At 35.0% G+C, this 25,622-nt stretch overlaps 3 protein-coding genes and 1 pseudogene across 6 annotated transcripts; 3 read left to right on the top strand and 1 right to left on the bottom strand.

Annotated features, from left to right (window-relative positions):
• The first annotated feature begins 1,147 nt into the window (after nucleotides 1-1,147).
• LOC140971670 (uncharacterized) lies at nucleotides 1,148-17,163 on the top strand. 3 transcript variants are annotated; one of them, XM_073434037.1, is made up of 27 exons: nucleotides 1,152-1,731; nucleotides 1,803-1,904; nucleotides 2,369-2,544; nucleotides 5,194-5,437; nucleotides 5,536-5,603; nucleotides 5,684-5,753; nucleotides 5,838-6,191; nucleotides 6,572-6,651; nucleotides 6,765-6,816; nucleotides 7,003-7,156; nucleotides 7,312-7,399; nucleotides 7,847-7,949; nucleotides 8,196-8,286; nucleotides 8,537-8,634; nucleotides 9,268-9,447; nucleotides 10,455-10,706; nucleotides 11,636-11,731; nucleotides 11,820-11,914; nucleotides 11,991-12,057; nucleotides 13,237-13,318; nucleotides 13,394-13,467; nucleotides 14,225-14,473; nucleotides 14,564-14,637; nucleotides 15,152-15,258; nucleotides 15,917-16,035; nucleotides 16,476-16,553; nucleotides 16,683-17,163. In XM_073434037.1, exons 1-27 carry the CDS (start codon nucleotides 1,519-1,521, stop codon nucleotides 16,893-16,895), a joined length of 3,579 nt encoding a protein of 1,192 aa, XP_073290138.1. In that variant the 5' UTR covers nucleotides 1,152-1,518; the 3' UTR covers nucleotides 16,896-17,163. The 3 variants fall into 3 exon arrangements, 1 of the variants encoding a protein (XP_073290138.1); XR_012174349.1 differs by lacking the exons at nucleotides 15,917-16,035; nucleotides 16,476-16,553; nucleotides 16,683-17,163 and adding an exon at nucleotides 14,807-14,954 and having other exon boundaries at nucleotides 1,148-1,731; nucleotides 15,152-15,251; XR_012174350.1 differs by lacking the exons at nucleotides 15,917-16,035; nucleotides 16,476-16,553; nucleotides 16,683-17,163 and adding an exon at nucleotides 14,807-15,027 and having other exon boundaries at nucleotides 1,148-1,731; nucleotides 15,152-15,251.
• Nucleotides 17,164-18,423: 1,260 nt separating this feature from the next.
• LOC140961827 (xyloglucan endotransglucosylase/hydrolase protein 2-like) lies at nucleotides 18,424-19,650 on the top strand. The gene is made up of 3 exons (XM_073420556.1): nucleotides 18,424-18,702; nucleotides 18,801-18,901; nucleotides 19,011-19,650. Exons 1-3 carry the CDS (start codon nucleotides 18,453-18,455, stop codon nucleotides 19,587-19,589), a joined length of 930 nt encoding a protein of 309 aa, XP_073276657.1. The 5' UTR covers nucleotides 18,424-18,452; the 3' UTR covers nucleotides 19,590-19,650.
• Nucleotides 19,651-20,125: 475 nt separating this feature from the next.
• On the top strand, nucleotides 20,126-20,967 carry LOC140971674 (uncharacterized). Of its 2 annotated transcripts, none has more exons than XM_073434050.1 (4): nucleotides 20,126-20,221; nucleotides 20,294-20,347; nucleotides 20,433-20,484; nucleotides 20,610-20,967. In XM_073434050.1, the coding sequence occupies exons 1-4, from the start codon at nucleotides 20,142-20,144 to the stop codon at nucleotides 20,778-20,780; spliced, it is 357 nt and encodes a 118-aa protein (XP_073290151.1). In that variant the 5' UTR covers nucleotides 20,126-20,141; the 3' UTR covers nucleotides 20,781-20,967. The 2 variants fall into 2 exon arrangements, with proteins under 2 accessions (XP_073290151.1, XP_073290152.1); XM_073434051.1 differs by having other exon boundaries at nucleotides 20,136-20,228.
• A 135-nt stretch (nucleotides 20,968-21,102) lies between these two features.
• LOC140971671 (tubulin-folding cofactor E-like) lies at nucleotides 21,103-25,425 on the bottom strand (annotated as a pseudogene).
• Nucleotides 25,426-25,622: the final 197 nt, after the last annotated feature.

Raw genomic sequence — 25,622 nt, 5'->3', positions numbered from 1 at the left:
TACTTGGTAATAATCACAATTGTTTAATGATTTGGATGATAAAATTTAAATAACTGGATTGTTCATCAACAAATGCAAAATGCAGCATTGTATGTGAATTCGTTCTCTATGGAACATATATACATACGAGAGCTTATGTTAATTCATAGGTACACATTAAGACATACCCAACATCAGCGATGGGTCATAAAAGTATATGTAGGGTATTGTGAGAGTGATATATCACTGTATTATCTAGTCATTGATTGGTGAAGATTCAAAGAATTTGGCTTCTTAGGATTTATTTTAAGATTACAATGATACAAGCACATTTTGGCTAGGAAAGATGAACCCAGAAAATGCAATTAACAAACAATATGGTTCTTCTCACTCCTTAGGATGACTTATCGGATCTTGCACACCTCTGATCCAACAAGTCTTGCCATTTAATCTTCATTTCCAATAATTCTATGGTAGACTTATCTTGTGTTCTGCATTTATATTATTAGCGGTAACTTAAAAAAACACTCAAATAAGTTTAGTTTTTTAAGTATTTTTATAAAAAAAACATGGCAAAAACTTGTGTGAGACGGTCTCACGAGTTGTCTTTTGTGATACGGATATCTTATTTGGGTCATCTATGAAAAATTATTACTTTTTATGCTAAGAGTTATTTTTTTATTGTGAATATCGGTAGGGTTAACTCGTCTCACAGATAAAGATTCGTGAGACCTACTCAAAAAACAGAAGTCATTTTGAAGTTGGATAAATCTGAATTTTTTCAATTTTAATCAGAGGCAGAAGTCAAAAGCAAAAAATTCTAGTTTTTAAATAAGCATTTTCCTAAATGTTTTTTTAAAACTATTTGTTGTCAAACACTTTATTATTTTTGTATTGTTTTTTAAAATTTATTAGTATATTGGCTTTTTCAGCCAAAAATCACTAGTATGTTTGTAAATCTTTTTAATCATCTCAAAAATATATTTACACGTCTAACCTTATGTCATTTTAATTTCAAAAAAATATTTACACGTCTAACCTTATGTCATTTTAATTTCAAATTTTAATAAATTTCATTTTAAAATGTACGAATTAGTTCTTAATTCTCTAATTTTTTCCCGGAACCATACACATCAATTGTTCCACTGATTTGCTAATTCTAGATAATCTCTCAGTTACACACGTATATGCATTAGGTCTATGAGTTTTGCAACCAATGTGATAGAACGTCACAACTCTGATCTGTGACATGATACATTTTTTTTACCCTAACATAGAAATAGAATAGAGAAAAAACCCAATTCCGGCAAATGCGAACAAAATGTAGGAGGCAAATTAGGCCGACCAAATCGACGACGAAGAGATTGAAAGAACTGCAATAGGAGCTCCGGCCGTACGTCTCGGAAGTGCTCGCGGTGTGGGGAGTCGAGGCGGTGGAAGTTCCTGCAGGTGGAGCGGGAAGGGTCTGTAGCCGGAGTCATCGTTTAAAAAGCAGATGCTTTTCAATAGTGAGCAGTTTGCATTCACGGTATACACACAATGCATATGGCCACCAAGAGAATAACAGAGAAATTTTCTCTGCAAGCAGAAATGTCACCTGCAGTAAGGTCGTGGAGAACGACGTTTCTGACCCTGAGGGACGAAACCTTGGCGTCACCGCCTACCCCTACTGTCCTCCACCTCCTCGACCAACTCGTATTTTCTCAATATGATTCTCTCCTCACCGCCGCTCCTGAATTGCCTTCTCACGAGGTATCATCTTTCTCTCGCTCTTTCTCCCTGGGATCTGATATAATGGGGGATGTTGTGCTTTTCGCTTGTAGGTCACGTCTGACGTGATGTTTTTGATGGAGTTGGCTCGGCATATATCTCGTTTTGAAGGAGTTCAGGACGTTACTCAGGCCTTTACTAAATTATCCCTCTTGGTAATTTTCATTTTGTATATTTTACGTTTCTCATGTTGGATCGCTATCCGTGATTCAGTTTTTGCTTAGATAGTCAAGATGCTGCTTTATGAGCTGCATCTCGTGTGTGGTTTTGCAGCTGCATTCCGAGAACTCACAACTCTGAGTAATTGAATTCACATGTCAATGGAAACAATTCACAATTGTGAATAGTTTTGATGTAAACTAATTGTTTTGAATGTGCTATTTATTATTAGATAGGGGAATGTGCGATAGAATCATATGATCTTGTTTTATAACATATTTAAGTCAATAGAAGAAATTCTTTTTTTGCTATAGTTGTTCTCTTGAAAAAATTGAATGTTCAAAATTTTGTTGACGTGGTGATGATTTCTTTTCTCATCCATCACCATCTTAAAATCAAATTTCTTGTGAGAGATGCAACTTTTTTGTCAGTAATAATATCGGTTCTCATTTTGTTGCAGTTCCATGATGTCTGCCATTGTGCTTCTTTGGAAATGAATTCAACATATTGGGCGCTTGTGCTTGACTCTTTCGAAAGGATGGTTGAAATTTTCCTGGGCAAAGGAGAAGAAGGGAGTATGTCGATTGGAAATGGTTCTGCACTTAAAGCTACGAAACAGTGTTTGGAAAGTTTACGGTTTGTACTCTTTTCGTTTCCCAGTACCCCCCCCCCCCCCTCTCTTCACGTTCCTTCTTTTTCTGTTACTTACATGCTTAGATATTATTTTCCAAGCAAAGGCGTTGAAGGTTTTGTACGTTTGATTCTGAGACAAGATTTACTCATGTTGAATGGATTGTTTTCCTCTTTTTCTAGGATTTATGATCAGTGAAGGTATTTGATTAGGTGTGATTTTAGGGATAAACTGTAATTAGTTTCCTTTTTTCTTTTTGTTTCGTTTTTGAGCGCAGCCATATTATTCGCATGACATAAATATAATATGAAAAAATACAGATTTATTCTTTCTTCCACTTGTCGTCTATGTGCCTTTGTGGTATTAAAGAATGATTAATTCAATTTTTCTTAAAACTTAACCCCCATCACTGCAAATCTCTACCATGTCATCCGAATTGTGTCCAGGACCTGCCTCTGCTTCACGACCACTCAATATTAACTATTCTCCTCGCGCCTCCTACTCCGAATCACACAGAGTCCAAATAAATACCATCCACACCAACTGTAATGAGTAATAACATTTTATACTAGTCACAATTTATTTGGTAATGCGATGGGGAAAAATTGATTATCTAAGTGGAGATGCTCAAGAAGCTTAAGTTGCATATCCGATGTATGCAAACCTGGGATGCAGATAATTCAATGGTCATGATGTGGCTAGTAGTAAGTTCCACTGAAGAAGATATAAGTTCTCGTTACTCTTGCTACTCCAGCCCAAAAGAGCTGTGGGATTCGTCGACATTGAATCATCTATTCTTTCTTTCCAGACCAGAAAGCGTGCGTTTGATGATTGTAGGGGATGAGCCGCCTTCTTCACCCCGGCATGCCTTCTCCTTATCTCAAAGGGATATAGGGACCACCAAACCCTATCCAGGTGTCTAGATGAGCATTTCACTTTCCAACTTGTTGGGAGTAGGGTCTGATATTGGCAATTATTCTCAAGTGTATGAACTAACTTCGAAGCTTGCAAATATCTGTCAAGATAATAATTTTGTTACCAACAGGGTTAATTCTATCAAGCCTGTGTGACATGACTTGGATCTCTACAATGATTATGAATGGAAAGGTCACAACAGTTAATAGTCATTACCAGAAAATTGTCTATACCGAATGAGTTTTTAAATTTCTTGTGGTATCAATGCGGTGTTCGATGAAGTTTGTGGACAAATCATCGGAAGAAAACCCCTAGCTTCCTTCAATAAATATTTTTCCAAAGTGTGTCGTGAAGAAAGCCTGGGACGTGTAGTCATGCTTGGAAAAAAGATCCATTCGATTAGCACAACCAAAAATTCGGCCTCAGTTTCAACTTTCAAAGGATGCCCATGCTTTTGCAATTGGTGCGAATTTGCAGTAGAATGATGAAATGCCCTGTGTGTGGTGTGAAAAATGCCACAGGCCATGTCATACTATATAAACTTGCTGGAAGATTCATGGGAAGCCAATGTATTCCAAGCCAAAGCTCAGTTGACAGCAGCCTGCTGAAATGCTACTCAGTCCTTTGTTGGTAGTTGGTACTTATAATTTTTCATTACTATTAGTAACAGGTGGAAATCTGTTTGCTTTTTCTACAAACATTAATTTTTCTCATTGACTAATTGATTCGGGAGCCTCTGATTATATGACTAGTTTATCTCATTTGTTTCGTTAATATACTCCTTTCTCTGGTGGTGACAACATTCAGCTTGCTGCTGGTAATCTTTCTCTTACTGCCGGGAAAGGGATGGTTGAACTTGCAGGTGGTATAGATTTTAAATTTGTACCTAATGTAACAATCATCACGATTTTCAAAATGTTTCGATTTTAGATTTAGTGAGAAATTGGGAATATGTGTATCATTAGGAATCACTTGATGTCATTTGTTTCATGACGAGAGTGGACCGCTAGTCCACTATTGTACTCTTACTTAATCTATTATTAATAAAATATGTTTCTTATAAAAAAAAAAAGAAGGTTTCTTGAAGAATCAAATGCCTTCACTCGATCACCCTTCAAAGTTAATCGTGACAAGAAATATATTGTTGCTATTGTTCACAAGCCAATTTTCTTATGATATGACTTAGCATGTAGAAGTTGACTGGCATTTTATCAAGGAAAGAATTGATGGCATAATTATTAGTATGCCATATGTTCCTACTCACAATCTGGTTGTTGATTTTCGAATGAAAGGTTTGGTGAAGTAAATGTTCGAGAATTTAATATGGAAGTTGGCTATGAAAGATACTTTTATTCCAACTTGAGGAGAGTGTTGAAATAGAAAAATATTCTTTCCTTTATTTTTTAGTATTTGTCGTAATAATCAAGATATTTGGTCAGAAATGATTCTCGAGATTAGCTGTAACTAGTTTCCTTTTTTTTTTTTTATGTTTTTGTTTTGTTATGAATGTTGCTATTTTCTTTCTTTGATGCTACTATAATATGAAGAAACCAACATTTAGTCTTTCTTCCATTGGTAGTCTCACCGCCTTTAGTTTTATTCAAGGTATACTTGTTGCTTTTTGTTAAGGTTGGGTTAAGCTCCTATATTTGAGTCTTCATGTTCACTGTTTAACTTTCTAGTTGTGATGGTTGTGTATTTCTTATGAATAATATTCTTGTCATGGATCTATTTTTCAGACGCCTTTATGGTCTAAGTCAGAGAGCGGCTTCACTTGTTGAGAATGAGAAGTTTTTAACTTTCCTTCTTCAAGTTGTTGGATGTTTTCAAGGGTTATTTTCTTCTTACTATGTTGATGGTGACAAATTACCTGGATATAACATTGTGTGGGAAACCCTAACTGTTGCATTTATTATGGTTGGTAAAGTACACTCAGGTGTTGGTTCTTCTTTATCAGTTAACATTTGGCAGTCAATAATTGAGGTATGTACCCCTCAGGCTAGGCCTAAAGGCCAACGACCAATTTGAGACACAGTTAATGTTGCAGTCTTGAAATCACTAAATTTAGTTTTTTGGTTTAGGTCCTGAGTAAGGTTATGGACATCTTGGCATCTAAGAGTTTTCTCGTGGAAGATAAGATTGTTTCCAAGTAAGCATCTTTTTCCTTTTGTATAAGTGTTGGTAGTTTATTTTCCTGAAATTCTTATGGTGTTACCTCATCTCGGGCAGATTCTATATTGAGCTTCTCCACTGTCTGCACTTGGTTCTAGCAGATCCTAGAGGAAATTTAGCAGGCCATGTAAGAAACTACTTGTGAATATGCAGAAATATCATTTTCATTTCCATATGTTCATTTACCAATCAGGGTTTGCTATATTTTAAGGTGTCTGGCTTTGTGGCAGCATTGAGGATATTTTTTAGATACGGCCTTGTAAATAATTCATATGCAACGAATCAACCCGCCGGCCAGAAGGACACTTCAATGAGTAAAAATCCGCATTTTGCTGTGTCAAGTAAATCAGGAAATGGTCCTTATCGACCTCCACATTTACGAAAGAAGGCTGTGAAAAATACGCAGCATGAGGAGGACAGTTCTCCTATTTTACCTGAAGACAGTTTCTGTAAAATTTATTTTACATCATCAGATTCAGATTGCAGTGATAGTGATGGATCAGTTAAAGACAATTGTGTTGTCCTTTTTGCTAAGGCTAGATTAGGTGCAATCGTCTGTATTCAGGTTTGCTCTATTCATATTCTTCATCCCGATTCATTTTATAGTAAGGTTTTGCTATTACTGTAACTTTGTATTATTAAGTTGTTTTATAATACCACAATTTTTTTTGTGCCTTTTAGCATAGTTTGGAAAAATTATTTTTCTATTAAGCTTGGAATCGTGAGTCGCTGGTCAATACTAGGAGGTTAAATTTTTTAAATAAACAAGAATCTTAAGCTTCTAGTGCAAAGTCATCTTTTTGCAATTAATATTGCTTCGTGGCATCTAGCCTTAACAGGTTAAACTATCAAGTTATGTTTAACGATTTTATATTTAGTATTATTCACTGATAAACTACATTTCGCTTTTTTTTTGCCTCCAACTCTTGATTTTTGCATAAAAAGGATCTATGTCGAGCCGATCCCAAATCCTTCACTGTCCAATGGGCGATGCTTTTGTCATCCAGTGATGTGCTACAGCATAGGTGAGTCCATGTTTCTGAGATGTGGTGATTGTTAATGATCCGTATGTGATTGGAAACTTCAAATGTCTTTCCTGTTTCTTCATATTGTTTAGGTAATGTTATCTTATTTGCAGGAAATATGACACTACTCTGATGAGTTGCTTTCTTTTTGATCCTAATTCAAAGGTAGCATTTGAATTAGTTTACTTCTGGCATTCATCTTTCCACTCTTTTTTCTAGTAGTCTATTTTCTAGAGAACTTGATGCAATCATAGTAATTTTTTGGTCATTCAGGCCATAGATCATCAAATAGCAATTGCTATCAATTTTGCCTGCAGTTGACATACTGAGATTTTGTGTTGTGTTGCCCAGGTGCGGATCACAGCTGGCTCTACTATAATGGCAATGTTGGATGGGCCTGCATCAGTTTCCCTTCAGGTAGCAGAATATAAATCACCTTCCAAATGTGGGTCTTTCACATCACTTTCTAGTTCTCTTGGGCAAATATTAATGCAGTTACATTCAGGTACTGGAATGAATATGCACATTTTATACGTATGTTTTTCTGTTTCTGTTTTTTTATTTTGTCCTCGAACAATTTCATTGCCTTTTTCACAGTTTCTTCTTGAATTCTCCTTTTTAATAAACTACAAATTATGAAATTTCATTTTCTATAAATAGGTACTTTGTACATAATCAAACAAGAAACTCAGGCTAGATTGTTGGAGTTGTCTTTTAAAATCCTGATGCTTTTGGTATCATCAACACCGTAAGTGCTCATCTAATCTTCAAAATTACTGAGAGAATTTTGTTTTTTCACATTTGATTAGACTCTTTATGGCTTTGATGCGCTAGTCCAAGATGAATCATGAGTCATTTGTGAGAGGTAGCTGCAGTTAGGAATTAAATATTTGAACAGGTGTTTGTGACCTCAGCAATCTGGTGAACCCTAGGATTTTTATCATCTAAGTGTAATGAGTTCTTCCTTTATCTCCACTCTGGGACCCACTGGTGCTGTGATGCTGAGGCTTTGACCACCATTGTCAATTATTCAAAGTTGTGGCCTCTTGTTTTGTTCTTAAATCTTTGGCTGAAGTTTCATTACTCAAAACTGAAACTACATGTATGAACACCAGTTTTGGTTGTAGATGTTTTCATTAACTCACTTACTCTGATTACTCTTATAAATGCTTAAATTTATTTACACCTTTTGCAGATATTCAAGAATGCCTGAAGAGCTACTGCCAATGATTATCTCTTCAATTCAGTCGAGAATCAATGAAAGTTTTTCCTTCCAAAGTTATCGAATTAGCTTAATGGTCAGTATTCCTGTATCTCTTTTTGCAAGTTCTGTCGTTGTGTTGTGATTGATGGCTCTGAAGTTGTCTCAAGATCATGAAATCCACTGCCTGTTTGCTTCCTGGACTTGGTTTATATTTTGTTCATCTGATACTGATGACATGTGTATTGCTTTTTTAAATACATATTTCATTCTATTCTCTATCTAAAATTATCTTTGGAAAGAATAAAAAATGTGATCTATGAGTCTTCTGATGACATTACAGGAATCTGCAATTAGTTGCTTGAACATTGCTCTTTCTGTGTCTCCTTCATCAATGCACGTGAGTGATATGCTTCAGGTGGAAGTATCAACAGGTCTGTTGCGTGCATTTTCCTTGTTCCTTTGACTATTTACTAGGGTTAGAGGATTTTGGAGGTGGGTCAATAGAAAGGAGATATTATTTAATCTAGACAATTTATTTTCCTATATTTATTAAATATGCGGATTGACCTGTTTCACCGAGGATAACTTATCCTCATATATGTTTCTCAATTTCTTTTGATGGATAATTACAATAAGATTTCAGAGTGCTTGCATCTTTTTTACTGTAACATGATTTTGCAGGACTTTTCGAAGAGCAACACAAGTCTGGTGTTTTGTATACCTTATTTCAATATTCTGATCAATCATCGAGTCCATCATTAAGCATAGAAGCATTTCAGGTAATAAAGAAATTTTGAGTTCATGTTTTGAAGTTCACATTGTGTGCTTCAACATCTGTTGTTGATTTTGTGTGCACTTTTACAAAATGTATCCAACCCCCTTTCAGCTCTGTTACCATTGAATTTGAGTTGATCTTCGGTGCAAAAGTGCAGCTACTTTGTTGTAAACTCAAACAATTAGTTATTTGTTGGATAATAGGTATCTGAAACTTAATTTGATAGTTAAATACAATATAATTAGATACATTAGTTGAATTCTAACTACTTCTTGGAATGACTTTGTTGTTTATATTAAAATTTTCCAATACCATCCATTTAGGATTTAAGGTCACTGCGATCCTTATGGTATGGATTATTATTTCATAGTTTTTCCTATGTATCCACAATCTTTTTTTATGTGTGTTATTAAAGTCAATCTTTTGCAAATGCCTTAACATTTTTCTTGTTTTCTTCACCGTTGCTCACTTTCCCAATTATGTTATTTGTGATATTCTTAGATAGAGTTATTCAAATGCCATCACTATCTTTGACCCTTCACAAGATACCTCCCCGATGATCATTCATTAAAGTTTTAATCAAGCTCCTTGTTTACTATGTTTTTCAAGTATTCATATTCATACATATCTACTGCAGGCTCTGAAAGCATTGGCACACAACTATCCACAAGCGATGACTTTATGCTGGGAAAAAATATCCTCTGTTGTTTACAGAGTTTTGAGCTTTTCTACAGACATTCCCACAAGATCGTGGAGGAGTAGTACTGAGCCCGCTGTTGCAGCAATGAAGGAGAGAGTCATGACTGCATCAATCAAGGTGGATGTGGCCATTTTTTTAAATAATTTCTATTTAACTATCATTTTTTCCCTGAAACCGCTTCCTCTTGATATTTATTAGGGTGTGACCAATCACACCATTTTTGTCTATTTTGTTTCTATGAGGCTGTTGTGATAAGTTCGCCTGCGATGTTAAAAATTAGAGAAAATATGTTGATATTGAGATGAGATAGTGAAATTAAGGGATTGCGGTAAAAAGGGGCAAAGCAAGGCAAAATCAATAATCAGATTTATGTAACCTGATTATAGGTTGAAAATGGTCACAGTTCTGCTGCTCAGCATTATGTTAACTTCTATTTACTGAAATTCAATATCATATTGTCAGCTTCATTCTTTATAATTTTTGCTTCCTACTCTTCAGTTCTCCTCGACCTTCATCTCAAATTCCTTCTATTAATCTGTATAAAATAGTGAAGGAAAATAATTGTATTTTTGTATTCATAACTTCAGTCATCTTGATTCCAGCATGTGATACACTCTTGGAATCATTGTAGGCTTATTTATAAACTAACCATGTTTTTTTGTGTTTTATTTGAAGATGAATTTTGGTTGCCTTTGTATTAAAATACTAGAAAGTTTCACTTATTTTCTGAGTTAAGCTGAAGCATTTTCAAATTAAACACTTACTGAAAACTTTTATCTGTAAGTCCCAAAAGATGATTACTGCCATGAGACAATGACTATAAAGGTACATTGTTTTATAGTTTGGCTTATGTTGCACATCTTGCAAGCATGTCATCAGATTGCGCTGGCACCAATGGTTCCCACCTGGGTTGCTTGATGGATTGATATGTGTAAATCTATATCTTTTATCTTATAATGTCTTGTCTGCATTTTATCTAGAATTTGGATCTTGATGTGCGATAAATTATGTACAATGGTGTTGTGGTACCTGTATTTTTCCTTCACAGCATTTGGTAAAAGTGATGTATAACAAGTATGCTTTAGTTTTTCTAGTTCCTACCATTGCATGATCTGTTTTTACAGGTTTTGGATGAATGTCTTCGTGCTGTATCTGGCTTTAAAGGAACTGAAGATCTTGCAGATGATAAATTTCTTGGTAACCCATTTACATCTGACTATATCAAAACCAAGGCAATCTCATCGGCTCCATTGTATGGCTTAGAGACCCCTGCATCAGTGAAGGATGAATCTAAAACATTTTTGCTGGCAAGAGAGCGGTGGCTTGAAGTAACAGTCAAACACATGCCTCTGATTATCAAACATTCATCAGCTATGGTTGGTTCAGATGAAATTCCTCGTGTTACGTTATTTCCTATATGAATTAGTTCTTGGTTACCGTGGGCATAATGTGTGGCATTAAAGGTTATTTTTGTTGTACTGATGTTACTGCATCTGTGTATTTTCTAACTTTACAATTTTTTTGTTTTCTTCTGGTTTGAAACATTCTTCATCTTTTGCACGAGTATAGAGTAGATTCTCCAATAAGCAAGTGTGAATGGCAAAAGCCTGCTATTAATTTCTTCTTTTCCAAGTAGCAGCTACTTGATTTTACACAGCAGGGATGCATTTTGTGCTACTTGGTAATGCATGTTACTTTGTATTTGTTCTAGGTAGTAGAAGATAAATTAGTCCTACATTTATTAGGCTATGTTATATTTGTTCAATTTTGATGTGGTTGGGTGTATTTGGAGATATCTAGCCTTTGATATGTGTTCCTTGGTAACTGGGTGTGTGGTTGAACATGTATCACCACTGTCCTCATTGTATTTTCCTTTTTTCAATTGTTTGGCGTTGAAAGGGAGGGAAAGGATGGAAATCTAGAGAGCATTAGCAGATGGAGGGAAAAATTATATTTCCGACTGTGCACTCCTCTTTTCTTAGTCTGTACATAATCTATTTAGTTGGTTGCTGTAAGGGCTCTAACTCCTCCATCGCATTCAGTGTGAGAGTTAAAAGTTTGGTCCATTGAATATCTGCCGCAATTCTTTACTTTTCCACGCTTTTATCAGGTCACATATATTATTCATCCTGAATGAGTAACATTGAGATAGAATTTTCTTGTTGAGAGCTAATCCATGGTTGCCTTCAATCTGATCTGGCAATGTACCTCAAGTCATTTATTGATCTCATAATAAGCTACCCGTGATATCAATTTGCCAATGGGATTTTGTGCAATAATATTCCCTTTTGTTTTTCATTGAAAGGTAAGGGCTGCATCAATTACCTGCTTTGCCGGAATGACTTCATCTGTCTTTTTTTCATTGTGCGAGGACAAACAGGAATTTATTATTAGTTCGTCTGTAAGTTCTGAATCAGCTTTAGAACTGTGCTTTGGTCTAGTGAATCAGAAAGAAATTTTTTTATTTTTGTTGCTTTGATTCTTGGTAGATTGATGCTGCTCTGAGCAATGATGTCCCTTCAGTTAGATCAGCGGCTTGCCGTGCCATTGGCGTTATTGCATGTTTTCCGCTATTATATCATAGGTAATTAAATGTTGCTGCTATTTGAATTTTATGCAAGCTGAGTATTAAGCAAAATCCATATTATTTTTGTTCGTAGCCACACAGAGATCCTGGGGAAGTTTATCCATGCCTGCGAGCATAATACATGTGATCCTCTACTTTCAGTAAGTTATTTGCTCTCAACTTTAGGTTGCGTGTGCACAACTAAACAATGTTTAGAGCCTAATTTTTTATCAAATGCAACCACGAGTAAATTCTTTCGATATTAGTGCAGTCTCAGAAAGTTTGAAACAAGAAATTAATAATGTCATAAAATGCATAGGCATCTCGGCTTGTTGAACTTAACTTGGTTAGATTGATCACGACTCCAACAAATCTAACAGCACTGTTTCTGCATGTAAAAACTGTTTGAGCTTCTAATCAGCATTGCAGCCACATTTCTGGCCTGAGAATCCCGAAATTCAATGTGTTTAGCTTAAGCATTTTCCCGTTTTCATTTTTCAGTGATGGAAATGAAATGTTTAACTTCAAAGTCAGAGCTCTTAATTAACCATTTAGATAAGTAATTCATTCATCCAACCAACTCTTGCAGTTAACTGTTTATGAAAAGAGTGTCATATGCAATATTTCAAAAAAATTATATAGGGGAAGGTGTATTAGAAATAATTGGTGTTAAATGTTCTTACGGGAGAAAAATACATTTGCTGTTGAGTAAATGATTCAAGTTCTCTTTAAAAAAAATTGAAACAATGTTTTCTCCAAGTCAATGACCTAAGGTTCATAGAGATTGTTTTTCCAGTATTCAAAGTTTACTGTCCTCTTTCTACCGCTTTTATTATCTCAATTTAAAAAAAACACATTGAAGCATGTCTCGTAACTTGAAAACTTGTTCTGATTTTAATATTTTTATGCCACAAATTGAAGTTGTAGCTGTTGAAGTTAGTATGTTCTCCATTTTACAGATATTCACTGAAACATTTTTTTTTGTTTCAAAAGCTTTGTTGTGGCGAGATTGTATCTGTGCTTTGAGAATTTATTGAAAGTCGATAACAACCATCATTAGAGCTGATAAACACTGAATCTAATATTCTTTCTATGCATTCCATTCACTTGTATTAATGAACTTACCGTACCATACTATTAATAGAAGAGTTTTCATTATTCAACTTTGAACTTGTCATATGACATATATCTATTCCTCCTGTTTCCAATAAAATCTTATGCTTATTTCTCTGATAAGTTCTTGTTTGTGCTTTTCTCTTTTGAGATATCCCCTCTATTTGTTTTTGTGATAGCATGTCTGAAATAATTAATTGACAAATGCATTCAATGGTAACTTTCAGGTTCGTATTACAGCTTCATGGGCATTAGCAAATATATGTGACTCTCTTGGTCGTTGCATGAATTTACAGAACCCTGACAGAGGTTCTATCGGTGGTTATATCTTTCTTAGTTAATACTGGTTTCTTTTCTATAACCTTACGTTTTACATTGCACCAGAAGCTAGGAAAAGCTCTCAATTTATATGTCAACTAGCTGATGGTGCCTTACGGCTGACAATGGATAATGACAAGGTAAACATTAGCAGCTAGGATTTTCTACCGTGCTACATTTTTTCGAGTAGAAACTTTCTTTTGCATTCCACACACTATGGGCACAAGCAATGCTTCGATCTTCGTAAAACTTGGACATAAATTCTTGTTCTTAATTATATCTGCACTATGTGTCCTGTCCACAATGCTTTTTATCACGATATCTTTCTACTCAACTTGAATATATATCAATAATACTGAATTTGCTTCAGATCGGGTCACTGAGATCTAATTCGAGACCAGTATCTCAAAGATACCCACTTCTTTTCACTCATACATCCTTTTGCTTTCTAGAGAAATAGAAATGTGATTCCTGCAAATTTCTTCATTATTGTGATACTCTGCCCTTGTTTAAACCCCTAAAATTGTATTGTTTGCCTGAAGCCTAGGTTAGTTAGGCTTGTGAATCTCTTTAAAACCTAAACCCTTTAATATTTGAATGTGGATGTGTAAAAGAACTTTCCTATCATTTATTAGTTACGATTATACGTTCTCTGGTGAAATACCGTCTGATTCAATTAAAATTACTGAAGACCTAAATGTGCGATGTGAAAAGTTATCTAGTGCTGAAGATTCTAGAAATTGGAACGTTATGCTTTAATGATAGTCAGTATAAGATTGTGCTGTATTTTTCAAAATATACATGGAAGTATTTATGATGGTGCTTTCAGAAATATTGTTTTCTTGTATATCTATCTCTGTTGCTTTTTAGCATGATTTGATTTTGCATGATGCATAGGTTAAAGCAAATGCTGTCAGAGCTCTGGGGAACCTTGCAAGGTTTATCCATTTTACAGGGCCGCACTGCATGCATGGTGAGCCTATGGATTCTTTGTGTTTAAAACTGGAATCCAATGGAGTAAAACCTCAAAGTGATTATTTGGAAGATAGGTGTGATTCATTCCATCCAGCATCTTCCGAAAATTGTGAATGGCTGGAAAAGATGGTGCAAGCATTTCTTTCTTGTGTGACAACTGGGAATGTTAAGGTTCGGTGGAATGTTGTTAATATCGCAACGTTGGCGAGCAGTGACATTTTTAAATGAATCATTTATCTTAGAATTGAACATCTCTTGCAGGTTCAGTGGAATGTATGTCATGCATTGAGCAATTTATTTTTCAACAAAACTTTGAAACTACAAGACAAGGATTGGTGAGGTTCTACTTACACCTGTCTGTCACTCAGTTCTTGTATTATGGTTCACATAACTCTATTATGATGTATGGCACTGCATTTCCCTTCCCAGTGAACCTTCTCGTGCTATTATTTTGATATGCACATTGGACATTGTCTTTGTAGAACTTACATTTAATGTCAGTAGAGTTTTAAGCAACATCACAGGGATTTTCAACTTGATTGTCACCACTCTTGGCAAAACACTTTTGACTCTCATTGGTGTACTTGTAACCTAAAAGACGATCTGCAGTATCCTCGGCTGCAAATAGCTCATATGTGGTGGTAATCGGCAAGTGAAACTCCGTCATAATGGGGTGTTTCAGCCCTGAATTCCTATCTGTTTACTGTCTGACAATGTGTTAAAATGTTTGAGCTTTTTCTATTTTTTAGACATAAAAAGTATACAATATTTGAGCATGTGTTCAAAATTTGATGCGTTTTTTAGTTGAAGTATTAACATAAGTTCATGGTTCGAACTCATATTTTACAGGGCTGCTTCTGTTTTTAGTATTCTTTTGCTGCTTCTTCGTGATTCTTCTAATTTTAAGATAAGGATACAAGCGGCTGCTGCTTTGGCTGTTCCAGAAACGGTTAAAGGTGAAGTTCTTTTATATCTAGCAGAACTCTCGTTCTGATGACTTTTCTCTTCTCCAACTACATCCTACTTGTATGATTCTTATTTTATTGGATTTCAATGTTATTAAATCCCTAAAATATAAAACTGTTAGTGTTTGGTAAGCTTACTTCTATTTCTTTTACTGCATTTGGTTCTAGGGAAGTATGTAGTATGTTGTGGCTGAGGTTTAAAAGATTAGCTAATATGCCCACGATGTAACTTGTGAAGTTAACATACACAAATAAACGGGTCATTATCAAATGTGTTTGAGAGCAATAATTGTCACTACTATTTTGAATGATATCCAAAACAATTGAAAGTAATTCATGGGTTGGTGGACAATTTAAAATAACTACACTTACATAGCACAAATTCTTTTAATAAAACATCCTAGAAATTAGTAGTTCTTTGGAAGATTCAAACTGGCCTGAGCTTCTTAATTTGGTGATATCTTCATAGTTGCCAGTCGAGCATGACTTGCAACATCGTTATTGCTTGATATGAGACAAAGTAATTTCATTTCTATTTTGCTTAAATTTGATTTACAGAAATAATTGTGTCATTTTTCTTAAAGTAAAAATTCTCACTGTTTGATCTTTAATTTGTTTATTTCTTTTTTCATTGTGTATGGGTTAGCAGATTATGGCAGATCATATTATGATGTCATTAAAGGTGTGGAGCATATAGTTGAGAACTTCAATTCAAATCAAATCTCTGCTCCTTCCAACTTCAAATATTTGGTTGCACTTGAGAAGCAGGTGAGCTGCTCCTTTTGTTCAATCGTGGCAATAAATTGATATAGGAACCAGATAAAATTGGTTGCAATCAATTTTTCTAATTGGTTGCAATCTATTTTTCTGGTAATGAACTCAATTTGTACGTCTTTTTTCCTTTATGGACGGACTTGTACTTATATTGTCTTGGATATGTGATTCCGCCAACATTGTTGGGGTTGCTCCACTGGTTTGAAAATAACTTGATAAATATATAGTGAATCCAAAAGTTTGGCTCTTACCGGAAACATCTGTAAAACAATATAAGTAATGGAAAGATGTGACTGATCTCATTTTCCATATCTATTATTGAAGATCGTTAATCTGGATGAAGCAAATAATGCTTTTTTGTTGTTAATGTGTTTTTTCTACATGTGAAATTTCTAAAAGGATTTTTATTTGTGCTTCACTGATATTTGTTACAGTTGACTTCGACTATGTTGCATCTGCTTGGCCTTGCTGCAACATGTGACCTTCAAACCGTACGTGAGTTTCTTATCAAAGTAAGATAATTGGATTAAGCGCTAGCTTTAGAAGTATTTTTGTCATATGAAATATCCTTTCAATTGTAAATTTTATCAACTCAAGCTTTTAATAGTGTAGCAATTATTTTTTCTCCTTCTTTCATATAGAAAGCAGTTTTCCTTGAGCTCTGGATTAAAGAATTGTGCTCATCTCTCGGAGACGCGAGTAATGCAGGCGACCAAGTGAAAAACATGGCATCTACGGACCAGAAAAAGGAGGTAGTATCCAGGACAGTTCAGTCACTAATAGAGGTGTACGAAAGAAGTAATCATCGCCATATTGCCCAAAGGTTTGAGAAATTGGCAAATAGCCTGCTGTGAATCACATGGTCGGTTAGGTCTGACGATTTTGTGCATGTATTGAGGTCGTAGTCTTTTCGGCTTAAAAGGGTGAGATTCGGGATTTTAGTTCATATAAATTTTCGTTACGTATCAAAATTACTAGGATGGATGTAAAATATCACATGCCTATTACCATCCCTTCCACAAGGCTTTGCAATATAAAATATCGAAATAAGAGTTATATTTCTCATCTTGTATAATGGACGAGTATTTTGATCCTTTAAAGAACTCATCCTTCATTATAATGCGACATATATTTTTTTAATTTATTATATTTTAATTAAATTTATTTTAACAGAGTAATTTATATCTCAAGAATATTCATTAATTATAGTGGTAAGGGCATTTTGATCATTATAATATAATTAAAAATTTTAATCCAACATTTTAAATCATAACAAACGTCATATAATGTATCACATTTTATTATAATCCTCATCTTTCAGTATCTTATTACTCTTACCGCTTGGTACATCATCGGAAGGATGAGGAAGATGTAATATGAGTAACAAAAAAATGAATAAACAAGATGGTTTGGTAAATTGTATATTTTTTGATATGATTTTAATAAGATTGATTAAATTTGTACATTGGAATGTAATATCCAAATTATCCTGAAAAATTACAATTGCTATTTAATAAGCCCTAAACCAAGGTAATGTTCAAATTTTTTGGTAACTTAAATTGTCATTTTAAATATCTAGACACGTACATATTATATTGACGGTTGGTTCTATTAAAAAAATGATTAAGTAATTTTAAAAAATGAAAGTAAAGTAGAAAATTATATGTATAATTTTAATAATTATGTTTTGTATCTTCAAAAAAATCATGCTTTGATTGATTATTTAACGATAAGTTTTGGTCGAAACACAAACTCTTAAAATAATATTTAATATCTCAATTTTTACGTATTTAAATTATAAGTTTTGTAAAAATTATAATAATATTTGAATAAATTCTTAAAATGAACATTTTTTTAACAAGTTTTTTGAAGTAAATTTCATTTCGACTTCTCTGCATGTACACCTAGGACATCTATGTAACATTTTAAAAATTATCAAGTAGAGATTGTGAGATGCTTTGTACTGAGATATATATTTATAACAGTCTCGTAGGATATTGCTCGACTATTAATACAAATTGGGTGTAATCCAATATACCAATACAATACGATACAATACATATAAACACCACTATATCTGACACCAACGAAATTCAGGTTTATATAGAATTATATGGTGAATTTGCGTCAGATATGATCAATCTTGACCAACATTAAGCTTCTTTTGAGAGTTTGATTCATTTGATTATGCTAACTAGTTGACTGTAGGTAAATATCATAGTGATTACTTATATCTTCAAGTTAATTAAGAAATCATTATAGAAATCAATCGCCCATATATTATTGCATGATGAGATCTTTGACCATGTATAGCCTCTGTCTTTACCTGTATAAATACTACCACACACCTGTCACCAACGAAATTCAGGTTTATTAGTGAAAACATATATGCGCTTGGAGCGCATATCCAGATGATATATTATATATTGTTTTTTGTTGCATTGCATAATTTAATGGGGTATTTCATAAAAAATAATAGTATGAGTGTTCCAGAGTTGTGTGCCATTTTGTTCATTCTTAGTTTGAATAAGATTCCATTTGCAATTAGCATGGATGAAACAGTTCCTTTTGGCGTGAATTACTCTCCAACTTGGGGAGGCAACCATCTTACCGTTCTTGACCATGGAAAACAAGTTCAACTTCTGTTAGACACACACTCGGGTTTTCACCTAATTTCATAATCTGATTACAAACACAAGGAGACAAATATAATGATGAATTTCAGTCCATGCATCTCATCAGATTGCAATGTATTGCAGGAGCAGGATTCAATTCAAAGAAGAGATATGGTTCTGGAATTTTTAGAATGAAGATGAAGATGCCAAACAAAAAGGACAAAGGAGTACTCACAACTTTCTACGTATGTATCGATAAATACATGTAGTATATGCAATATCTGCGTATGATCATGAAGAAAAACTGATGAATATATATGCTTTGATACATATATGCATGGTATATCAATGCAGCTGACTGCGGTGCCAATCGGTCAACTAATTGGAGACCGTCACGATGAGGTCGATATCGAGTTCTTGGGAGGCGATGGGAAGCAATTCATTTTAAGTACAAATGTGTTTGCAAATGACTCCGGACATAGAGAGCAACAATTTGCGCTTTGGTTCGATCCAACGGCGGATTTTCACATCTATGAGATACTATGGAACCAACACCAAATAGCCTTCTTTGTGGACAAAATACCAATAAGGGTGTACAAGAACTCGAAGGCAGAGATAGGCGCGAATTATCCATCAAACCCGATGCACGTAGAAACAAGCATATGGAATTTTACAGCTTGGCAAGGGCCAGTTGATTGGAGCCAAGGACCTTTTTTGGCCAACTATCGCGGATTCGGGATCGATGCATGCGAGCATGCCCCTTCTAATCCCCAGGAATGCAATTCTCCAAAGTATTATTGGAATGCGCCGAGATATTGGCAACTCAGTGGTGCTCAAAAATTCTTTCTTATTGGACATGTGAGGAGGAATTACATGGTCTATGACTATTGTGCCGACAAGAACAAACATTTCATAGAGTGCCAGCCCGCCTGACCTAAAAAAGTATACTCTTGGTTTTAATTTGGTGTAATAAATAATCAAAGGATGATATAAATGTTTCTTATTACAACCTTTGGGTCGTGAGTATTTACTTAGAGTTAGAACCGAATTCTTTGCAATAGATAGTTGTAATTTCGAAAAAAAAAAGAGTCAAATTTTTCTTACGTTGAATCATTCATATATGTGTAGATATAGTTAACACATATATTTTTTAAAATCATAAATATTTCTCACACGTGTATAATTTAATAACATTTTTAGACTATATTCTAGACACATTTACCCTCGGTTTTATGCCTTCTTTTCAACACAGTTTAAAATACTATTAATTTTAATTTTTCACTTGAAGCAATTAAGTCTAAATTGTTTTTCTAATTTTCTTCTTTCCCAGCGAGAAAATGCGGAGATATTATTCTCATACGACTTCCAGGCTCATTTTTCCTCAACGCATTATACAAACGCGACTTTAGAGTTTCGCTTATGTCGCGCTTATGACTCCGAATAGATTGAAGTCGCATTTAATCATTTATCGTTATCAATGAGAAAATGAAGGAGACAATACTTGTTTTCTGTTTCTGCAGGAATGGACAGGAAAAACAAACGCCTCTTGTTCGACCGCCGCTACGGTTGGGTGTAAGCATCATGCTTTCATTCTTATCAATTATTTGAATTTGAAAATTGAATTGGGTTGGATGTAGGTTGGATGAATGGAAAGAGCCGTCGGAAGAAGCCTTATCCGGTGGCCGCGGGATGTATGCATTTCATTTCTTCCTCGAAGATCTGCGATTTATAGGCTTCCCTCCTTTACTAATTTCTCTCCCATTTTCCATTTCGAAGGTTCTGCATTCTGCCCCTGACTAAGGCGTTGCTTCAGAAGTCATCGGAATCGGTAAACCCACAATTCCGACTATCAAATAAATAGTAAATAGAAACTTAAGCCACTTGGTCCGACTTACGAATCCCCAATTGCAGTGTTACAAACTTCTGTTAATCGATTTTTTTCTGTGTTCTCAGATTAACTTTGTGGCAAGCTCCATTTTCAAAGTCATGGAAACACCAGAGTTGATCTCACCCAAAGTTGTTCAATCTACTCTGACTCATCACGTGCACGACATCGCATCTTCGATGAAGAAAATAGAATTTAGTTTGAGGGAGGCATCAACTCGTAGGCGTGAAGAAAATTGACAATCGGGCGTGTTGAATAAGATTGACGCAATTAGTTCGAGAACACCTCCAGTTTGTCTTCGTTCATACGTGCATGTTTGCTGTTGCTAAATCATTGTTACTGCAGAATAAAGGCCAGCAGGAGTTTCGCTACGTGTATTAGTTACAGATTTTGCAAAGTAATACAGCATAGTCGTATTGTCAAATTTGTCACAGAAGAAACTTAACCGATTTGATGGCACAGGACACGAACATAATTCAATATACAACGTGAGTCAAATTTACAAAAGAAAAGTAAAGAAATGGGAAAAAAAAAAAAATCGATATCGTATCCAATCATAATAAATAGAAGATAGAAGTTGACATATATGCATGTCACTCGGATATTCACATTTTGAGATGAATGCTGACATCAGGGCTCTTCATCTCCAAGAATGATGGATTCGTTACCAATCCCAAGCTCCATAAGAGATTCCATGTCATCATTAAGCGATGTAGGTAAGGGAGAACCCTGTGAAATAAACCCACGAGGATAGAATTGTAGCGGTCAAGAAAGTAACGAGATTCGGAGAAAGTCTGGTGAAGGAAAAGAAGATACCCACCCCTTCTTGGAGAAACAAGACGGGCTTCACCGATTTTAACTTGAAGAAACTCACACAAATTCTTAAGCTTTCCAACCTACGCAACCATATTAACGCATTTATATTTAAAAAAGACCATCAAAATAATCAGCTTTGGGAAATGGCAGGAAGATGTATAACCGTCCAGTTGCAGGTAACTTTTTCACAAGGACGAGTTTTTCACCCATAGAAGCTCCAATGCATTTCAAAGAAATCGCTGGATGGACAAGTCTAGATTATTAAAACAAGATAATATCATTCCAGAATAATAGAATATGGGAGCGGAAGCTAATCCAAAACAAAGTTCATACAAATTAATCCTGAAGCCATTTTTTGATTGCCTGATGCACTTATTGATTGTTTTTCATCCTCAATTCCGAGAATACTTCTAAGCTCAGCAAACCTGTTTGCCCAATGCATACGAGGAATGCATTAACAGAGTACTAAGACACTGTTTACTACAAATCATGTCAAGAATATAGCATGCATTTCATATGGTGACACCAATGGTCTCCCTTATGCACCAAAGTAGATAGGTACCTGACCATCATACCATAAAAAGCAGAGGAAAGAGAGCTGGAAAAAAATAACCTGGGATGAAGCCTTCTAATTTCTTCCGGACTTCCATGACACTTCGACATGACCATGCGGACAAATCTGCAGGAAAATTTTCAACATTATCAGCATGGATATAAATTATGATGGTAACAGGGGAAGAACCAAATTTATCAATTAAGCCTCTCATTGACAAGTTAATACGACCAACCAAACAGCAGCATGCACTCAACACTTGGATGTTATCAATCATATAAAAAAAGGTTCATTCATACAGTAAAGGATCACCACAAAAGATGGCAAAGTAAAGCAAAAATTTATCACGCATATATAATATGAGACTGAATTTGTTTTCTTTTGTTTCGTCTGAGAGGCACATCTAGTTCTTTCAGAGTATCAGGACAGAGTATTTGAAATCTACATTCTTTAGACTAGATTTTTAGCTGTCCTATTACTTGACAGACAAATTACAGGAGATGAACCTGAGGCCTCCTTGTTAAAATAATTAATCATGTAAGATTCAGGCGAGACCGAAAGACTATATTTTATTCTGACGTTTGTCTGAAACCACACCTAAAACCAATAAAGCAGTTTTACTGTCGTGCTGTGAATACACACCACCTGATCTTCACACTCCAACCAACTTGTGTAACAGTTTTCTTTCTTTGCCATCCCAAAACAGTTCATAACCAAAGCCAACTAAAAGATGCAGGCTTGGATAATAGCATTCACTGTTTAATTCCTTTACTGCCCGATCACGTACAGAAATATTAAAGATATCTCAAACAGTACCTGAGGTTAATGCTCACCATCAAGCTAGGGAATGAATTAAGTGAATCAACAGATTCTAGGTCTTCAATTTTGTTACTTGCTGAAACAAGTAACATTCTAGATGAGTCCTCAAGAGTGGCAGTATTAAATACGAAAAATAATTTTGCAATGTACTGGAACATTACCCAGAAGAAGGCCACACAAACTCTCGAAATAACCACCACAATCAGGATACAATATGCGATCCAACTCATTGTTGCTCAAAAACAGCTGTTCCAAACTAAAAGCAAGTGCAATGATGAAATTGCGTAACAAATCACTAAAACAACGTAGAAAATAAATATACAGTGGGAAAGTGCTCTTTCCTCTCTGCGTACCTGTTTAACTGTGATAATCTCATGATTTCATCCCAAGCAGCTACACAATTGTTTTCCAAATTAAGCAGACGCAAAGTATTAAATCCTTGGAAAACAGTTGAAGCTGCTGGCTGGACAGACAAAAGAACATGTTACAAATACATGAAACAAATTCTACACAAATATCGCAAGTACAAATTCTCAAAAAAGAGAAGTTTGACAGGGCAAGAATAACAGAAACAGCAATTACACTGAGACATGCAACTTAAAAAATCTCAAATCAAATATAAACATATCAAATAATAAATGTTTACATAATGTGCATTACAGTGTTATACGCTACAATTATTTAAATGGGTGTCCCTTACACATGCATTGCACGTAAGACTCCATTCAATACCTTCCCCAGAAGAAAGATGTTTTTTGTAAATAAATTTTTAATAAACACTTCGTGTGCCTAGGTGGGGGGGTTGACACAAGAAATTTCATTTAGAACAACAAAAGCCTGAGATCATACGTGAGCATATTCCATGTGAATAATATGATGATCCATATGATTTTAATTAATACAATCTAGCATAGCACAAGTTTTTACCGAGCATTCAGCCGGGAAGCCAGTCACATGTTCACGAGTGAAAATAGTTGTCAGAAATTACACATACAATCACTAAACAAATAACATAAGTCAGAATTCAACTCCAGAGATAATTGTGTAATAAGCACTGACCATTATTTCTCGTAATTTATTTCCCATTAGATGCAGTTCTTCCACATTCTGCAGTGAATCCTTCAGAATTTCCACCTGCCATATTAAACAAAACCTGCTTTAAAATTACCCCCTGATTTTGATAAAGAAACTGAACTAATATCGCAAGAAGAAACACAAGCCTCCACCTGCTTCCAGATCACACCAGGATGGTTCAAAATAAAAATCCGGATGTTTGTTAGCTGGGGAATGGTCGTTATAACAGTTGAGTGAATTATTGGAGAGATTAAGAGCATCAAGAGAAGGCAGCCCTTCATTGATAATGCCTATATCCTGTTAGTAAAATCAAATGGAAGAAAATTTGACCTTTATTATGCTCCTACCACATTGTAAATAAATTAAACAAAATAAACATTGCATCAGAAGGTGCTGCATCATTCAACCAGAAGTGTCATCATGTCAGTAACTCTAAGAATGATGTGGCTTGATTGTTTCAATAAACATAATGCCCACATATTTTAAGAATATAAAAATAGGGATACTACCAAAATTCTCTACATATACAAAATGGCAGCTGAAGCTTGATAAATTGATACATTGTATTCAAGCAAGAAACACTTACTTCCCATCTATCAATCAAGTTTCCAGTCAAGTCAAGCTCCTTCAGATCTGCAATAGAAACATTTGAAAATTCGTAGGAATCGAACAAAATCACAGATGAGTATAATACTTAAGAATATAACCGCAGACAGGTACTCACATAAATGAAACAGGAGGGGTCTGATAAACGGTATGATCAAACACGAGTTCCAGATTTGAATTTAAAAGAAAGAAACAACACTGGAAAATGTAGACCCATTGGGAAAGAAAGTCAGTCAACTTACTAGGTAGCACCGAACTGACATGGTCAGCGGATCCAGGAAACCTAACCCCCAAATGAGATAATGACGCACTTGTCAGGTTCTCGAATCTACTCATCTTATCTTGAATTTTCTCTTTCCCCAGAAGCTTGACGGACACTCTATTGTTTCTTGCAGAGAGGACATACATCTCATCAAAACAAGGATAATACAGACAGACGAAAGTGTTGGGCCAGTATTTTGACAGAAAAACAGTAAAAAAGGCAACACAAATGACCTTGAAAACTTCACTATGCAGCTGGACTAGAAAATCACAGATAAACTGAACTTCTGTAAAACAAAAAACACGAGCAATACTTATACTTGACTTTTCAATCGTTCAAACGTGATAGATAAATTCCTATATCTACTGATAGCCACGAAGCCTCACATTCACTGCCAATTCAACCAAGTAGATATGTTTATGGAGTTTAGGACTGCATTCATAGTGACACATCGCACAAAACACTAATTTCTTCCAATCGAAACAATGTACGAAATCTAAATACCTTCTTCTTCTTCATTGTAGGCAGTTTGATAGCGAGTTTGGAGTGCTTCCGAGAGGGAAACTCCGGCGCTGAGATTATGCGGGCGGATGAAAGACGCTGTGCTATAGCCCCTGGCGGTGAAGTAAGGTACGCCATTATGAGATCCGTTGTGCTTGCCGTCGCCGTCTGCATCCCACTCTACTCCGACCCAAGTGCCGGAGTAGCCCTCTAAGGGCCCCACATACTTGACGACTCTGGTTCGCTGAGTTTGGGCAGCCGTATATGAAATAGTTTAACAACAAACAAATAGAACCAATTTAATATCTATTATTTTGGTTTATACGAATATTAAGTAAATTTTTGGAAAAATTTTAAAAAATTTGAATTTTTATTCGAACATTTAATTAAAAATGAATAAAAAGTTGAATTTTTAATTTAATTCGTTACGTCAATTATTTTCATTTAACA

This window comes from Primulina huaijiensis, chromosome 2 (assembly GCF_012295235.1).
Source record: "Primulina huaijiensis isolate GDHJ02 chromosome 2, ASM1229523v2, whole genome shotgun sequence".
Classification (NCBI taxonomy): Eukaryota; Viridiplantae; Streptophyta; class Magnoliopsida; order Lamiales; family Gesneriaceae; genus Primulina; species Primulina huaijiensis.
This window is presented reverse-complemented; position numbering and strand designations above follow the sequence as displayed.

Bases quoted from the DNA above. Each gene is read 5' to 3' on its own strand.
- LOC140971670 (XM_073434037.1), top strand. From the start codon at position 1,519: ATGCATATGGCCACCAAGAGAATAACAGAGAAATTTTCTCTGCAAGCA. The intron at 6,817-7,002 runs GTAGCATTTGAA...TGTGTTGCCCAG, and splicing joins TTTTTGATCCTAATTCAAAG to GTGCGGATCACAGCTGGCTC. The intron at 8,635-9,267 runs GTAATAAAGAAA...TATCTACTGCAG, and splicing joins TAAGCATAGAAGCATTTCAG to GCTCTGAAAGCATTGGCACA.
- LOC140961827 (XM_073420556.1), top strand. From the start codon at position 18,453: ATGATATATTATATATTGTTTTTTGTTGCATTGCATAATTTAATGGGG. The intron at 18,703-18,800 runs GTTTTCACCTAA...AATGTATTGCAG, and splicing joins TCTGTTAGACACACACTCGG to GAGCAGGATTCAATTCAAAG. The intron at 18,902-19,010 runs GTATGTATCGAT...ATATCAATGCAG, and splicing joins GAGTACTCACAACTTTCTAC to CTGACTGCGGTGCCAATCGG.
- LOC140971674 (XM_073434050.1), top strand. From the start codon at position 20,142: ATGAAGGAGACAATACTTGTTTTCTGTTTCTGCAGGAATGGACAGGAA. The intron at 20,348-20,432 runs GTATGCATTTCA...TCCATTTCGAAG, and splicing joins TTATCCGGTGGCCGCGGGAT to GTTCTGCATTCTGCCCCTGA. The intron at 20,485-20,609 runs GTAAACCCACAA...CTGTGTTCTCAG, and splicing joins TTCAGAAGTCATCGGAATCG to ATTAACTTTGTGGCAAGCTC.